This window comes from Hetaerina americana, unplaced genomic scaffold, assembly GCF_022747635.1.
Source record: "Hetaerina americana unplaced genomic scaffold, ioHetAmer1.1.p SCAF_2, whole genome shotgun sequence".
NCBI lineage: Eukaryota > Metazoa > Arthropoda > Insecta > Odonata > Calopterygidae > Hetaerina > Hetaerina americana.
Window position 1 is genome coordinate 62,912,736 of NW_027286763.1, and position 19,200 is coordinate 62,931,935.

Genomic DNA, 19,200 nt, shown 5'->3' on the forward strand with positions numbered 1-19,200 from the left:
TTCGCCTCCTCCTTGTCCCCCTCTCTCACCCACCCCTCCTCTCCCTCATGATTGGTATATAAGTGAACTGCAACTGATTTATTTTGTACCTGATGATGACGCTTGAGCGTTGAAACCGGTTGTACGCTAATAAAGGACAGTGGAAAGTTACTTTGTATTCTTAATTTCATTACCATAATTTCTCGTGGGATATATAAATGATTACACTTTTAAGTAAGATAGAGATATTTTAAACATTTATTGTTATATATAATACAATCTTATCTTACCATACTCATGTGCACAACATAAATTATACTTTTACGAATGTGTACAGCCCAGAGGCATTGGTAATTTATTTATAAGTATCATAGAGATATTTTCAATTTCTTTCAAAAATATAGCACTTTGACTGGGTCAATCAATGGAATTTTATATTATTTGAATTTATGTCTACTTTAATTAATGACACTAATGTAATATTCAGAATATTAAAAAATAGCAATGAAATCACAAAAATATATTAAATACTGATGCCACATTGCATTTATTCCAATGCTTGTGTATAAACCTCATTATAAACATTTTATAGTCATGATATCATTTTCCATCACAAATTTTAAGTATTAATTGGCCAAAATCATTGTCTCACTCAATAATCAAGAGAATTGTGCATTCACTTTAATATTTTTGTTAATGATTTTGGATCAATTGATAATTTTAAATGCCTGCATATTTGTGGAAATACATTTCCAAAGATTGAGGAAGACATCTGATCCAATAGATCTTGATCAAATCACATGCTTTTACAATACACATAATCTAAAAACTTGCCTGAAAATTATGCAATACTTGTTAATGCCAAGAGAAGTACTTCTCCCTCAGTAAAGTACTACCTTCATATTATTTAACCATTCTGATACATCTCACTTTCAGTAGTATTATCACAAATTCCTTGTCTCAAATAAGTTTTGAAAAGAGCCTCCACTAGCATAAGCAGCATCCCAATCTTTAGGAATGTACCCTTTGTAATAGAAAAACACCTTTCTGATAAAATATAAGGCATACCAAAACAAAATAAATTGCTGAGTATTTTTCTAAAACCTATAAATGCTTTCACATATAACACACATATTTTGAGATGCCATGTCATGTCTATCACAAATGTATAGACTCACAAAGATACAGACTTTCCAGTAACATTTTATTTGCAACTGAAGTGTCGAAGTGCCAACCCATTCAACATCTTAGATGGAAATTAAATGCATCCATTGCAACATTAAATAATATGCATAATACTAACAAGGTAGTAAAATTCTTCCAAAGGAAATATGTGCGTGAAATAAAAGATTTTCTCAGAAATAGAAGAATACATATCTTTCTATATTAAGATAATACTAATTACTTAATAGATTCTTTGTTTAAACAACATAAAATAAAATATATGGTAATATCAGGTACTCATGAGATTGCAGGTGAAAAACCTATATCCAGGTAACTTAAAAATACATGAACTGGCCATGAGCTTTGTGTAAAAAAATGTCCTCTCTTTAAATGAAGCACATCCCATGGAAGTTGTGTTATGAGAATAAAAAACTGAAAGCAGATTCACACTGAATTCTTAAGTAAATGCAATAATATTTGAGGATATATGTCTTTGTGAGTTAATTTTAAGGCAAATTACATCACTATAATTGCATTCACTGAGCATAGCTGAGTGCAAAAATAAGTTTATTAACCTTAAAAACCTGTAATATTCCCAACGTATATATGCGGGCACAAAGATGGTCCAAAATGTACACTAACAGCAAAATGCAATAACTATTTCTCCACTTCAACTCAAGGACTTCAATAGCACTCAGAGTCATTCTCAGCAAATAGACTACAAAATATTCAGTAAATCAACTTGTTGTTGCTGATCCGATAGGTAGCACATTAAGCAAAATTACAATTTGGTATCACTTTTCATGAGAAGCTGTCTTGTTCATCATATGGACTATCATCTAATTCATCATAATTATTAAAATCTTCAACAGTAAATGGATCAAAGCCATATGGCCTGCAGTCTCTCATATTTCTAGTCTCAGATGATGGTTCAACTTCACTATCCAGTTCATCCACTACAAAACGAAGTTGCAATGGCACACCTGCAAGAAAATTCAACATGTGTATTACAATAAAATATTGTTTTAATATCTCCTTTACCTAACTTAATTTCCTCTTTCTCCACTGATAAATTATACAATGAAATGAAGGAGATGACATATAATTTGATAATGGCATCACAATAGAGTAACTAGTAGTACACTTATATTAAATATGAACAACCTCCTACACAACCTCAAAAAGTAAATATAAATTTGTTACTCTTGATAGATAATAAAAAAAAGGTAAATGATGTATACACTAACGCACTTCATGCAAATTATCTTAATAATTTAATGGATTATTAGCAAATATTTAAACATGCTAAAATTTTTATCATTATCCTTATTTCCTGCTATTCAGGACAATAAAGGATATTTTAAAATCACTGACCAATCACTATTTTTTCATATTTCACGATTTAAGAACCAGGTTAAATGCACCAATTAGGGTATTTGATCATTCATCTGCCAGGGAGGTTTCTTCAAATTTGCTTTAATAAAAGTCTAATACTTTTGTGAGAAACTAAAATGGGGAACCCATTTTGAAGACAATCTAGGCTAAATATTGTTTTACTTTCAGCATGTAAAGCTTTTAGGAAATATATACCACCCAGATACAACATTAGAAATAATCTTAAGATGAAAGGACAGACTTTGAAGAAAATTTCTACAGAAGATTTCTTTACAGTTGCCATTCACTTTTTAGGAAACTAGTATATATACCAAAGTTTCCTTTCAACATGATATGAATCTTAACATCCACACTACCGAGACATTATATCAGTCATATAAAATAAGAGAAATGCCCTACAGCAGAAGTGATAGATTAGATGCACATTGTCCTAATTTTTTCATTGCATAGGTACTTTTCTAATAAGGAAGTTCAGGCTTGCTTATGTGAAGATGCAAGAAGATAGCTAAATATGTACTGTCTTCATGACCATTTCTGAAAACTGCAGAAGGTACAAAATGTCATTAATTAATGATATACCTGCATTAATTCAACATCCAAAAGAATATTCTTCCATGAAGAAATTTAGCATTCAGACAAAGTCATGAGCAACTTCATGTCATTTTTAAGGGATATTTCTGACACACTATTGCAAGCAAATGCAATGGCTGTATTCTTCTCCATCCCAATATATGAGGGTAATGAAGTCACCCTTTAGGTTGATAAATTGCCACTTCTTTCACAAGAAAAGGCAAAAATTTTAAAGGAAGAACAATGGAGTGGGAGCAATAATTTCTAAATATATTAGCAAGCAAAGTAGCTTTATATATTATATCAGTATCAAGGACAAGAAAATGAAAATGGCACCATGTTAATAAGGCTGACTCTTATGTTCGATATGTTTTCAAGCTCAAGTCAATTCCATTTGATTCCTCATCCTACAAACTACAGTGCAGACATTAATACATTATAAATTATTTCTGTTACTATGTGAAAACTGTAGGTATACAGTGTTTGTGAATAAGAGAATTTGCCCTTTCAAAGGAATGGTCACATATTCTAAAGGGTTAAACACCATTATGAATATTAGTTGATTCATCCCACACAATTGCATTTTATCAATTGATATGCTATAAATAAACATTGCACCAGGCTTCCAGTGAGTACAATATATCATATCTCATATATCTTAATACAAGTATATGCATAATTTCTTTATTTTATCAATATCATGTATCTTGCTCAAATCTTTTAATATGACCAAAAATATGTCAATTTTATTTTACATAAATGACTTATTTATTCCTATATTCAGTGAAACTTATTTTATAATGTATGCTACTGTTGCAAATTTCATATTAATATGGCAAATTAAAAAATTTTCATGATTATTTGGCTGATGATCATTTCATTGATACTTGCTTCGAACAAGAATACATGCTCATTATTAACATTGATTGAATCTCAGGCATAAATAGTTTCAATCCAATAATTTAAAGAGAAACCATACAGTCTTGCCCTTGGTCAAGGAAAAGAAAAGCATCCACATGTCTTTTAACTGCTAACTAAAACTATTAACTTACAGAGAATCCTTATACTACAAGACCTCATCATTTATGCTAGCTTCAATGGCAGCTGAAATAAAAGTGGAAAATAAAAAAAGATATACATAAATGAATAAAAAGTAAAGCGATATGATGTTTAATTAAAATAAATACTCAAAACAAAAAATAAATGACCTGTTAGGAGATTCTAATCCAAATTTTCCAAAAAAAACCATGAGACAAATATTAAATTATTATAAAAAGACAAAATAAACATTTAATGTTTACTCTAAATGAACTGAATTCTACATAATACATGTAACTTAAGCAAGGTCAGTTTTGTGAGGCAGCAATACATTTATTAGACTGAGAGAAGCAAACTACCATTCACTTACAAGAATCATTGTCTTTAGACTCATGTCCAACGCCACTGATGATGCTGCGAGTGGAGGTCATTGTCGAAGAGGTGGAACCACGAGAATGGGATGCTGAATGGTAAGATGCAGATGAAGCAAGTGAATCAGAGGAAGTAGAAGAGGAAGAGGATGCAGAGGTAGAGGTGGGAGAAACCCGTGAAAAAGAGGGAAAGAGAGAAGAACCGTCATAGGATAGAAGCAAGCTTGCATCAAAACCTTTCCCTCTATCATCACCATGACCTCCTCCATCTTCCTTCACTTTCACCTCTTCACCGTCACTTATGTCAAAGTCTTTGAAGTATGATGACTCAATGTCTTCACCCTCATCAAAATGAGTGGGCGGATTCTCCTCATGGGGTTCTGCAAAGTTAATAGTGGGTACGCTTGCATAAGTGGAGTTAAGTAGAAGCTTACTTATTGACATTCATGCGAAAACAACTCCACACCGAGCATATATTTAAAACAAACATTTAGTCTAAAAATTTTGAAATTTCTGGACCAGAAAGATATGCAGGACTACATCAAATAATAATTAAATGCAAATAATAAATTTGCAAACTTATACATACAAAGAAGGTTGGACTCTAATTCTTGACAGAATTAATTAGTTTCAATACAATAATTTCAGAGTGTAAAAAATCCCTTGACCGGGATTCGAACCCAGATCCCTCAATGCCCAGTCGAGTGCTTTAGCCAGTTTAAGAGAATGCCTCAATAGCTTAACTAGCAGAAGCTTAACTCCACTGGACATTGAGGGATCCGGGTTTGAATCCCCGTCAAGGCAAATGATTTTTACACTCTGAAATTATTGCATTGAAATGGATATTAGCGAATGACTCCATTAAAAGTTACTGTTGCGGCATCTCCTACAGTTTCTTTAGAATTAATTGGCTAAAAACATATTTAACATGTTTTGGCCAAAAATATTATTATTCTTAGGGGTTTCCCATAAGTTATGAATTACACATTTATATTAGCCCAAATTTGAATGAATTCTATTCCTGAAACTATCTCAATTTCTTTTTATTTTAACAAAAATTGAGCCAGATGCCAAGAAGATAAATACTGATTCAAGGATATTACCATACTTTTGCGGTACATATAAATATTTTTATATCTGTTGTCTCCTACATTATGCAGCCTAACATTGAAGACAAGGATGAGAATGAAGCTTTAATTTTTGTATTTGTTGTCACTAATGAAAAATTTAAATATAAATGCTTCAAATTACCTAGGGTGCATAAAGATACTTCAAGTTCTGGAAATTATGGAAAAATAAGTTTGGTTCTTCGATTCAGAGCCTTGCTACACTGTCCTAAAAATACGCAAACTGAGGCCATTAAAACTTCATTTTTCAAAATTTAGCCTACATTGATTTTGTCCCCTTCAAAATACTCTCCATTCCTTGCTATACACTTATCCCATCTTCTTTTCCACAGTTCAAAGCACCCTTGGAAGCCCTCAGCAGTTAGGCTTTTTAGTTTTGTTGTCGTTTTTTGCTTTATTGTGTCCACATCTTCCCTAAGATGTCCCCTCACCACATTTTTGCATTTTGGGAAAAGGAAAAAAGTTGCAGGGGGCAAGATCTGGTGAATAAGGAGGATGATCAAGGATGGTGATTGAATTTTTTCCCAGAAACTGGCAAACAATCAATGCTGAATGTGCAGGGGCATTGTCATGGTGAAGGATCCATCCATGACGTTCCGTTAAAATAGTGTGCACTGTTGATTTTCCTAAAATTCATCAGCTATCATTCAGACAGTTTTTCGATGATCAGTAAGGACAAGGGACCTTGCACGATCAATGTTGTCATCAACACAGGTGGTTGAAGGTCGTCCCGGCCTTGCATCATCCATGGCATTTTGTCAGTCATCTTTAAAATGCTTAATCCACTTGAAAATGGAGGTTTTCTTCAGAGCATTATCACCATAAACAGCTGTCAACATTTTAGTAATTTCTTGATATCTTTTACCGCTCTTCACCAGAACACTTGATGCTGATTCGCTGCTCCATAATTTAGTAAATTTTCATTTTTGAAATACAGTAAAAACAAGGACAACAGAAACTGACATAACTGGCACCATGCGCACAGCTCGATGACCTGCCAAGCACAAACGACTCATTGGGTCTCAGGCAACTAGCCCCGCTAGCGGGTGGGGCTATTTGCCTCAGACCCAATGAATCCACGTCATGGCCGCCAGATTGCACCTGTTCACGCATTCCTTGCACAGACCATGCATAATCAAATATGGTTTTTGGTATTCAGCTTCATGTGCATTAGTTCAAGAAAAAATATAAAATAGAATCTTGATTAAAAGTATACTCAGCACACTAATTTAAAAAGATAAGATGCAATAAAAATATAGATGGGAGTCCCAAACGAGTGACCTATGATTCCACTACACAATGCTTTACCCTCTTGTCCACCGACCAGTTGAGAAACAGAGCAATGGTAAATTAGAGTATTAACTTCATTAATGATAATGTGATGGGCAACTTGACAAATATCCAGAGAAGTCAGCACAAACAGACTACATTGGAAAGGTTCTTTCTAGTAGAAAAATTGGAAAGTGATCAAAAACTGTAACTCAGTAATTTTAAGATGCAGTCATCAACCCTCCTCACTAAGATGCAGTAAATTTAATTTTGATTTAATTATGAAGTATTTACACATGTCATATTTTGCATTCATGCTTTAATTTATTATTTAGGGCACCAAATTTTGTTAGTTGTGCATTTTCTGTTTATTAAGTTTATCAAAACGACTTTGTTTTGGGTCTGGGAATTGACTAATTTACTTTCTACTACTTCTAACTGGGAAAAGTGATTCAGACTTAAACAATTCAGTTTGAACAGCCTCTTAAACAAATTAAATTTGAAGTATAAGTCTTCACTATAATTAAAAAGTTATGATGCTAGTAACATTTTTATTGGGGGGAAACTATACAATCCAATGATTAACTCTTTCTATAAACATCAGTCCAAACTAACTTCCAAAATATTCTTCAAAATTCACATTACAAGATTTTCCCATTCCCAGTTTTTGAGTATTGTTGGTTACCCTTTCATCCCCATTCTAATTTTCTTTCTCTGCACATATATCACACAAAATAAAAAAGAAATAGCATGAAAACGTGAGGCTTATACTGCATCAGTATTCCCTAACTTCTAGGTAGCCGGACCATGTCCACCAGGGGACAGCAACCATCTCTTTCCAGAGGAGCATTGAAACTACCTAATGGAATAAGAATTTTTGAAAATAGGAAAAATTTACTTACTACACTGAACCACTTCACTAAACACATACTGGGAGATATCCACATTTTGGTTAAGCCATGGATTGTTTACCAGCTGATCCACTGTACATCTCTTAGTAGGATCCTTCTCAAGCATAGATTCCAACAAAGCCTGAAGACCTAAAAGCAAAAAAAATTTAACAAAATAAACATAAACATTGTGAGAGGAATAAACATGAAAAGTTTAGATTTTGTAAGACTAAAATACTTTAAGCCAAAATAAAATATTCAAACTATTAAAATAAAAAGAGGAGCAATATATCAACCAAAACATAACAATCGTTGGTATGAATCAAGAATGCTTTATACCAATTTTTTTGAAGCTTGTCATAAATTTAGTAGTATTTCCAAGGAAGGAAAAGAAGTTTTGAAAACAAAAATTAACAACATAAAAAGGATTCAAGTACAGTATGTCTCTTTTAGGGTAAATTTATATCTGTACACAGGAGAACTTGTTAAACACAACATAATTAATTTACATACACATATGTGATACATGCATTTGATAATAATGAACTATTTTTGCAAGGAATATGTTTACTAGTTATGTAGGTACTGTGAAACTACTATTTTAGTCAATCTTTCTTATTGGCAAATTTCTGAGGATTGCTTTAGTCAACTGAATGTTATGATGATATGTAATAAGTTTATTTTCGTTAATATGGATTAGTTAAGTACAAATTACTAGTCAACAGAATTGGAATATAACCTAGAGCATCCAATTTTGAATAAATACCATCATAAGGACATTGAAGGAAGGTGACAGTTATGCAACAGAAAAATAATTGGGAGATCTCATGATCCCATCCTGGTGCATATTGTGATTTTTTCAGAGGAAATTGCATTTATGCGCATTAACTTAGCCCCAGGCTAAGGACTGTATAGCATGATGCTGGGATTTCTTTCAATGCTATTATTGTGAGAAGATAAATACACTTGTAGATCAATTATTACTCCATTCTTGAATCAACTTATTTTGGAAAACTTTAATTTACAGGAATGAAAATCATTATTATGAATTGAAATAAGCATTTGATGCTGTCATGGCAAATCATACATCACGGTTTACATTTCTCAGTTTTTCCACTAGGTATGGTATTTTTCATACTACATTGCGATATCATTAAACCTCAAACCATGAAGATAATGGCCACAGAGATATCTGATATGCTAAAAAATCTATCTGGATTTAGATTTTAGAGATAGGAACTCAAATGGATTTAATATAAATTTCATAAGACCAACAATTATCAGTGTGATATTTTAATTTAATCCCTATAAGGAATACCGAGGAAAAATTTTTAATGTAAATACGATGCATGTTTGGATACATCTGAACGAAGTAGATTTTCTAAAAAAGGCAATTATTATTTCACTCAAACTGTGTACAGTCCTCAAAAGATGGCTAAAATAAGGGGTGCATCTTATGTGCCAGTACTTAAAATCACTAGCTTAACTTGATGTCTATAGCTTCTGGTTTTTATTAACACAGGTTTTTAAGTAACCTATTACATTTTCTCTTTTGGTGACAGTGGTTACAAATACATGTTCCATTACTTTTTCGGGTCCACAATAATAAGTTGCATGATATAATTTTTTCTTTACTCTGAAAGAGGGAGTATTCATGTAAATGAGTTTACATCCACTGACATCTAAAGTTACAATTTCTCTAATATGTGTAAGTTTGCGTCATTTGATTAGGCAAAAGCTGATGAAATCATGTATTCTATTTGGATGTGAATGATGCAACTCTCACCTTAAAACTAAGCTCCCTTTGGGTGTACAATAGCAATAAATCCACATTCTTCATTTCTGCACGAATTTTAATAATGCACTATTGGTCATATTTGACCCTTGTATGTGAATTCATCATTCAAATGAAGGGGGGAAGGGGGGGTTGGCGTATTAGCCAGCATGGTCAACACCAGATGGCCATGAGCCTATTTCACATGTTCTATCACGAATAATCGCAATTATCACAGTTGCACATCAATGAAAACATAGAAACAGCAGGGTGTTACTTTGTTTTCAAATAATGGGATGTATATTTTAATGAAATATTTTTTAATAAATCATCAACGTTATTCGTATGTTTGAGATTACATGGCAGAGCATGGCTAAAAAAATGCAGATTCTTCTATGATATTGTACTCAAGCTATGAATGATTGCATATGCCAAAGAACATGGAAATGGCAAGAGAACGGAATTTTGGAACACCATTAGCTGAAAAGATAAGAACCTGACAAAGACGGAAAGAGGAACTATAAATATCTATTCGTAGTAAACACAACTTGTGATATGTAATTGCAAAATGTCCAGAACTAGAAGAAGAATTTGAAATTAGACCACAGGAGGTTGAGAGGTTTCCATGTCTGTAAAAATGACTATTCAACAAGAAAAGAGACTGCTACTAACAGAGACATTGCTGATTTTACAGGATAAACATGATGGTGTCCCAGATTCATAGAGGGAAATGACCTACGTATGAGGGCTAAAATTTGAAGATGCCAACAGAATATGGAGACCAGATTATGGAGTTGCATAAATTTGTCAAAAATGCAAGAAAAAGATTAAATTTGGAACTTTAAAAAATAAGAAACATGGATGAGGTCACACTAATGTTCAATGTACCCTCAAACAAAACATAGATTCTAATATTGCATTGACGGGTGTGCCTCTCCAGAGATGAATTTCTTGATTTTGAGATTGGAGTCAACAAGCCACCTAGCTACAATATTCCTCATTTATATTTTTATGGACATATATAACTACAAAATAAGTGACATAATATCATTGTGGAAATTCATGAAATATGCAGAAATATTTTATATTAAAAATATTAAAAATTGGGACGCGTTCATTATGCCAGTGAGTCATATACACCAGAAAATGTGGTTATTTAATTTTCATTATTAAAATCATAACAATTATAGAATAAACTTAAATACTCACCCTCTGATACAGTGTATGGAGGATTAAGCTCAGCCTTCAAAGTTTCCTCCACATCAAAGAATGGATTTTCTCCAAAGCACAATACATACAGTGTCACACCCATTGACCACATCTCAAGCTCAGGTCCAGCATACCTAGAGAGATCATCCAAAATTCAACAGCAAAATGTAGATTATCTTTCTGGAAGTGAGATATTCATGTAAAATACATAATGAGCACATGCTTGATTATCTTTTTACCAAATAATCCATATTACATTTTGAGAGAAGACAATGAGATAATTATAGTAAATTCTTGATTATCCATGTTAATGGATGCATGATGAACAGACAATTGAAATACATGGATAACCAAACTATGGTCGTGATATAAATGAATATACAGAGAAATTCACCTTCTTCATTCCCTGTGATTAACTTGAGCTTTTTTTGGCGATGGAAAATATATTTTTTCCTTTACAGCCATTTTAGAAGAGTAGAATTACAGATTTACAATAACACAGAACTATCGTGAAGTGAATAGCAGAACGTGTTTTCCTCAGAAAGCTAAACCAATTTTGTAGTCGGGGAAAAAAGATGACTGGTAAAAAATTAATTTTAAAAAAGGATTGCTGATACGGATTCATAACTATCATATGATACTGATTTAGACAATGCAGGGTAGAGGGTTAATGATTAATTTGTTGCATAGTAAAACTATGTAATTGCTTCCCTTAAATGAGAATATGGAATTCTCAGGGCTAGTGAATGCGAGGGACACAATAATGGTTAAGGACAAATAGTACAAAAATTTTTAAATTAAACCATTTAATTCTATTGACAACTTTTGATTTTGTGAATTTTGCAAAGTTTTAAGAAAGCCCAGGTATTTTAAACTCGCATCATTTTAATGCATATCAAAGTTTCAAAGCATTTTATTATCTTTACAATTATAACTGCATTAAAATGAAAGGGGCAAGGAAGAGAGTAGCATGGATAATCCACAAAATGGATAATCAAGAGTTCACTGTATGCAAAAAAATGGACAGGAGGATGTGATGATGAATTGTTATGGAATTGAAAAAACAAGTATTGGAATTGATAGGGATGATCCATAAGGAAACATAAAAATAATACAATAATTTTTGCATGTTTCTTCTAGTGCTAGTGATAATTATTGCAAATAGATTTGATGCCATTATTTATTTTACTTCAGGATTTCAATGGAAATAAATACATATTTTGAGATTCCTTGTAAACATTTTGTTCATTTTCTAAATGTTGTACATATTTATAAGTGACAGATTTTTTGTGCATACAGTAATTCAAAAATATTAACCCAAGGAGGGTAAAATTTTATATTTAACATTTTTTTAGAAGGGTAGATTAACTATTTGATTTTTTTTGCCCACTAGAAGTGAAGGTTTCATAATTTTTCTAATATACTTTGATCGTGCTCTGATAATTAAAAACCATTAAAAAAAGAATGGATAATCAGAAAACTATTTTCTTGAAGCACTACTGCAATCAACCAATAAAATACAGAAGCACATTTAACTTCAATTCTTATTTAAAATGATTTCAATTCCCATGAAACATCAATATATTTTTCCATAACAATGGAGGAAGTTAGTTATCCCTCTCAGCATGAGACTTAAATCATTATAACTGTAAATAATTATAATTTTGAATAATTAGAATTTATCTGCATAAATCTTATACCCAATATAAGTAGTGAGGTAAGACCTTTCTTCTTTTACAAGAAGGTATGATAAAATTTTAGTAATTACCAAGAAATAACCAAGATGCCTGGATAAAATTAACTGGGCATATTAATTGTTCCTAATGTACATAATGTTGTATATTATAACTATTGCAATTTTTTTTGCTTAAGGAAGCAGTAATTGAAGTAAAAAGCAGTATGGAGAAGAAAGAGGCTTGCAGTGTGATTTATTTACATGATTTGTTACAATGTCTGCTGGGAAGGTCATGCAGTTTTTTGGGACTGTTGAAGAGTCATCTCAGCAGACTACCTACAGAAGGGCGAGATCACTGGGGCTTATTACTTCACAATGCAGAACAAATTGTTCTGAAGAAGAAACAGTGAGATATAATCACCAAAGACATCTGTCTTCTTGCCCACAATGCATCTGCTCACTCATCTCGTGCAGTGGTTGAAGAATCAAAGCTATGTGGCTTTGAAATTTTGCCAAATCTATCTTATTCTCCCAATTTCCCCTCAAGCAACTTGTTCTAATTCCCAGAAATCAAAAAACTTTTTCAGGATTGGAGATATGACAACACAAATGACCTCATTGAAGTGGTGAAACAATGGTTCTCAACAGACTACCTAGATAAGGGCGAGATCACTGGTTCTAAAATTACAACCTTTGAAGGGCGATATCAATTCTACAATTACAACCTTCGAAAGTTCCAGAAACAAGGAGAAATATATAACTGTGGACACCTCAGGGCATCAATTCCCAACTTTTGCAGATTTTGTTACATTTTTTCATATTTTTCTGCTAAACCTTTCCACCCTAATAAATATTCTGCCATGAAAACTGAAAGCAATTATCCAAAATTTTAATACTTAAAATATATACACTGAATTTTTTCATGGATTTTTTATTGCTTCACTGATAATTAATAATGAGCCATTTCTACCAAATGAATTTGTATTCAAATCTAGGATTATATCAAGGTGATTTACTCATGAGTAGTCACTAGACTATGCCCAGACCTATCATATTCTTCATGCATGGGAATATCCCTTAATTACCCCAAAGCTGATTTCCTTGAATCTGTCATCATTATCCTTCAAAAGTACAAATAATTTAATCAGAGTAATATCTAGCACATGAACTGTAATTTTCATGTGCAAAGTCATTCAGAAAACAAAGAAAATATTATGCTGCAAAATATATATCAAACAGAACTTACTTGTTTCCTGCCAAAACCTCTGGACTACAATACTCAACAGTGCCATAAAAATTGGAAAAGAGACGCTGAGGGGAAGAAAATGTAGCTGACCCAAAATCAATCAATTTTACTTGAAAAGTTTCATTCAAGATAATATTCTCATCTTTGATGTCACGATGTAGAATTTGTAATGAGTGCAGATATTTGACAGCAGAAGCAACCTGTTTACAATAAAATAAATGCATAACCGCAATTGATTTCATACATATAACTTTCACTAAAAATATTTTCCAAAATAAAGCCAAATGATAAAAATATATATTGGCATCATGGAGCTTATATGTTAAGAATACGAAAGTTAAATGATGTTTATATTATGACCAAAATCAAGAAATATGGACAACAACACAGAGTACTAACACAAAATTTCAACCAACCTGACGAAAAATGTAACTGATGAGAGGCTCATCCAAATCAGGGTTTCGATCAATGAATTCAAAGAGATCCATTCCTGCTCCATGTTTTTCCATGATTAGTTGGAAGTAGGATGGATTTTCAAATACTTCCAAAACATTGACCTGAATGTAGGTAAAGAGTGGTCAAAATAAATTTCACACAATGATAAAGACTATAAATTCAGAAATAAGTGAATTCATGAGTATCTAATAGATCATGAATGCAAAAAAACATACTTACAATATTTGGGTGATTGAGTGTGGTAAGGAGACTGATCTCAAGGGGTACACGTTTACCCATTTTTGGGTCCACCACCCATGATTCTTCACAGACTTTTTCTCTGCGAATGAACTTGGTGATTACCTGATGGACAATGAGAATTTTAAGAAGTACAACAAAGTTTAGGAACCAAAAATAAGGTCAAATGCTTCAAGTTAAACAAATATTGAGTTAAAAGCAATTAAATAAAAAACATTTCCTTATTACATATATTTGATTCAACTTAGACAATTGATTGGCAAATATTTTTTCAATACAAAATGAAAAGGAGCTTAATTTCTAAAACAAATTATGCTTAGTATATATCCAATAAGATACATAAGGATTAGTCAAGGAGTATGAAACTGCAATTTACTCTAATCATTTATGTACCATTCTTGGGGACATTTTAAATAAATATATTGGGCTACAGATACATGACTAGCGATTAATTGTAAAACTATATCTTCTAGTGTTTTCATTATGCATTTCAGAATAGCTGCTAATACAAGCAATTCTCAATGATTGCTTCTAATTCAATTATCTTCAATTTTTTCCCACAACAAAGCTTTATGGACAATACATACGAGGGTGGCCCCAGAATTACCTGACCCAACAAAGAAAACACAAAAATTTTGGAAAAAAATGTATTTATTTTCCTACATTATCTCCTTTCAGCTATATACACTTTTCCCAGCGATGTTCAATAAGTCCAATACCCTTTTTATAATAAAAATTGTCTTGCTCCTCAAAATAGCCATTTAATACTGACATCACTTCTTCATGGTTGGAAAATCTTTGACCACCGAGTGATTCTTTCAAGTTTGCAAACGGAGAGTAATCCGAGGGGGCTAAATCTGGTAAAAAGGGTGCACGAGGTAGCAATTCAAATTTCAATTCATGAATTTTGGCCATTGCAATAATGGATTTGTGAGCTGATGTACTGTCTTGATGAAACAACACTTTCTTATTAGACAGCTGCGGCTGCTTTTGCTTGATTTCTTTGCTCAAACGTTGCAATAACATGCATAATACTCGCCATTGATAGTTCTTCCTTTTTCAAGAGTGCGAATGAAAATTATCCCACACGCTTCCCAAATAACCTTGCCTACAGATGAAATGGTCTTTACCTTCTTTCGAGGCGGTTCTCCCTTTTGAATCCATTGTTTAGATCATTCTTTTGTCTCATGTCTGACGTGATGGACCCATTTTTCATCCATGGTTATGAAACGGCACAAAAATTCTGCTTTGCTGCTGTGAAACTTTGCTAAACACTTGATTTAAACATGTTCACAAGACTGGTTTTGCTCGAGTGTGAGCAACCGCGGCACCTATCTTGCAGACAGTTTTCTCATGTCTAAATTTTCAGTAAACATTTGATGTACCGCACTTTTTGAAAGCTCGGTCACTTTCCGTGTTCGGTCACCCATTATCTTTTTGTGGATTTTCTTCACCATTTCTCGAGTCTTCACTTCCTTTGGTTGACTAATTCAATGCTCGTCTTGACAGCTCATATGGCCTCATTGAAACTCTGCTACCCCATATTTTACTGTTGTAAACGAAGGAGCAGACTCACCCAGAGTAGAATCCAGTTCAAATTTTATACTGGTTGGACTGAGGCCTTTCAAATAAAAGTATTGTATCACCTAACAATGACCAATTTTCTCCATTTCCACAAATTCACCGAAAATGTTCACAACTGATGGCTGCCAATCAAATACTAAACAACGTGGCATCTTCAAATTTAAAACATATGCTTTATAAATTGCATACTTTCTAATCTAGTGATATTTTTCAAACAACTACCGCCATTTCTAGGTGAGGCTGGGTACTTCTAGGCCTTCCCATGTATATCACGAATCCATCATCCTGCCTCGAGGTTATTTCTGGAGTTGAATTAACCTTCTGATAAATAGCCAAAGGACATAAGTACTTTTGAATTATTTTGATTCCATTTGATGCGAAATAGTATGTCTACATTTCTTGTTAAATCTGATCATTGCATTAAGAGAATATTACCTATTTTGTTTCTAATTTATCCAGGCTGTAATACCTAACCAAACACCACCTAGTCTATTATACTGAGGATCATGCGTATTAATACAGTTGATTCTAATATGTATATTTAGCTAACTTCAAGTAGAAATTTTATGAGAGATGACCCATAGGTGATGTCATTTGCACCATTCGGGATAGATCGGAAAGGGTGAAGGGTGGAGGGAAACCAGGGTTTGGCATTAGCCTACTCTTGACCTAAGGCGCCAAGGGGTCCGCAGCATAACTTCCCATCCGATGGATGGAATACTTACTCAAAGTGCTCTCCACAAAGCACCTCAAGTAGGGATCAGGATACCATTGAAAAATATCTGCCACTGACGGGATTCTAACCCGGGCCCTTTGGGTGGGAAGCCAGTACATTAACCACCTCAAAATTTCAATCCCATGTCAATTTCAAATCAAGAATTGATTCATTCTAATATCTATTCAAATGAACCAATCCATGCTCAAATTTATACATGTATTTCAACAAATATTCATATTCGGAGTCAAACCAAGATATCTTACCAGTAATTGGTCTGATTTTCGATAGCCCATGCAAACACAGCCAAAAGCTCCCTTTCCAATTTGATAAAGGGATGAGTATTGTTTTTCATAATCTCCTTCTTCCATTCTATAAGCATCAGTAGCATAATCATCTTCACTTTCATCTTTTTCACTATTGATTTCTTTAAAAGCTGGAGCCACTTTTACATTGGCATTTCGAGTCAATACATTTTTCAGTAGTGACTGATTGTTTCCATTGGTCTAAAAATCAAAGAAAAACACAATGTAAATCACATAATGTAATTTATGTTCTGAATGATACATTAAAATTTGTTAAAATTGTCATTAAACTAAAGTTTTAAAAACTAGATATACAGGGTCCATACAATAAGTATTGTGACTGCTTTACTGTAGCCTCAACGGAGCGGTGGATGGAGGTCTGACCGGTTGGCTCGGTAGAGGGGTCCCCCACCACTCAGGCGCACTTTGGCTCAGTCACCTTCGGGCATAAGTTGAGACAGGAGGTGGATTTTTGTGACGTGTGATTGTTCGTGGTGTCATCGTACCAGCATGGAGCACACCGTCGAGCACCGCTATGCTGTGAAGTTTTGCGTTAAACTCAGGAAATCCACATCGGAGACCCTTGAGCTCATTAAACAGGCTTATGGGGATGATGCCTTAAGCCACACAACAGTTTTTGAGTGGCACAAAATGTTTAAGGAAGGCAGGGAACTCGCTGAAGATGAGCACCACATCGGATGCCTAACGACCGCTCGAACCAATGCTCAGGTGGCCAAAGTGAAAAACGTTTTGGACTCTGACAGGCATTAAACCATTGCCCTTATCAGTGAGGAGATCAGCCTTTCAGTTGGAACCATCCACACCATTGTAACAGAGGATCTTGCGATGTGGAAAGTGTGTGTGAAGCTGGTGCAGTAAGTCTTGAGTGAGGAACAAAAACTGTCGCAGGTGGAAATTTTGCAAGAAATTTTGGACTGCATTCAGGAAGATGAAGATTTTCTCAACAATGTTATTACCTCAAAGGATAGCTCAAAAGGAGCTCAAAGAATATCGGTTCAACTCCATTGAGGCGGTTCAAGCGGTGACGACAAAGGATCTCAACAATATTCCAGAACACCGACTTCCAGCTGTATTTTGATGAGTGGCAGACGCGCCAAGCTAAGCATATATCGATGCAGGAGAAATGTATTTTGAAGATTATTAAGTAATTGCAATAAATTTTGATTTTTGGAACCAGTCCCGATACTTATTGTATGGACCCTGTATGTATATGAACCACAAATATTTTGCAACGTGCCAAATATCTTTGTATCTGTGAAATTTGCGACTATGTGAAAGTTATAACATGTAAACAGACTCAGTTTTTAAGTTTCCATAATAAATTTAGCGGCACCTTAAGTTTTTCAAAAATTTTAAATTATATCCAATTTCTTTGCCAGTCTAAATTAAAATGTATTTTTGACAAAATAGTTGAATTTCCACCATCATTTGAAACAATTTGAAATGCTTGTTTACTGCCGCAATGCTCTTATCAACAATGTTCTTAACTTTTGTGATGTGGCACTGGAGCAAGCATGCATCCTCACAATTACCACACAGAGCACTTATGTCCAGCACTTATAGCACTTATGCACAGAGTACTTATAGCACAGAGTACTTATAGCACAGAGCCTTATCTTTCAAAAGAGAAATGAGTGCAGAGCCAATTCTTAAAACCTTACTAGTCCCTATACTTATAGATAAGACCATACAGTATGATAATGTACAACTTTGAATACAAATGACATTCATCAGTATGACCAAATTAATACCTCAAGTTATGTTTAAAGAAATATACAAGTACAAAATATAATACCTTTGCCACGGGCACCTCTTTCTTAGGGGTACTAGTTGCAGAAGTGGCTTCCTCTGAATTTGACAGAGTTAGATCTCCAATATTTTGGAGTTCAGTTTCATCATAATGCCAACCACTAATAGCTGCAGTTACCTCAGCATCCGGACTGGTGTTTTTAGCTACCCACACACAGTAGACCAACTGTTTTGACTCAGTCAAAACAGCACTTTGGACCCTGTATTTAACACCTGAAAAGGGAGCAACAACTTTTAATAATTCCAAACTTCCTTAAATTTATAAGACCCAGAAACCCTGGCTAAACATAGGTGGCTGCCACTTTCTACCTGACAGGAGATGAAAATTTCTAGGATCATTAAAAAGTTATGGTTCATGCACCTAGA

General features: G+C 33.6%; 1 protein-coding gene across 3 annotated transcripts in view; it reads right to left on the reverse strand.

Annotated features, from left to right (window-relative positions):
• Positions 1 to 507: 507 nt before the first annotated feature.
• Positions 508 to 19,200, reverse strand: part of Pask (PAS kinase) — a 34,805-nt gene continuing 16,112 nt past the window's right edge. For 2 of the 3 annotated variants that reach the window (XM_071585151.1, XM_071585150.1), the window contains 9 exons: positions 18,821 to 19,047; positions 16,966 to 17,205; positions 14,383 to 14,505; positions 14,124 to 14,264; positions 13,708 to 13,907; positions 10,787 to 10,920; positions 7,816 to 7,953; positions 4,517 to 4,897; positions 508 to 2,126 (listed from right to left, as the gene is read on the reverse strand). In XM_071585151.1, the coding sequence (XP_071441252.1) occupies positions 1,945 to 2,126; positions 4,517 to 4,897; positions 7,816 to 7,953; positions 10,787 to 10,920; positions 13,708 to 13,907; positions 14,124 to 14,264; positions 14,383 to 14,505; positions 16,966 to 17,205; positions 18,821 to 19,047 (1,766 nt within the window). In that variant the 3' untranslated portion in view covers positions 508 to 1,944. Of the gene's footprint in view, positions 2,127 to 4,160; positions 4,213 to 4,516; positions 4,898 to 7,815; positions 7,954 to 10,786; positions 10,921 to 13,707; positions 13,908 to 14,123; positions 14,265 to 14,382; positions 14,506 to 16,965; positions 17,206 to 18,820; positions 19,048 to 19,200 lie in introns of all 3 variants that reach the window. The other variant, XM_071585152.1, reaches the window with a different exon arrangement.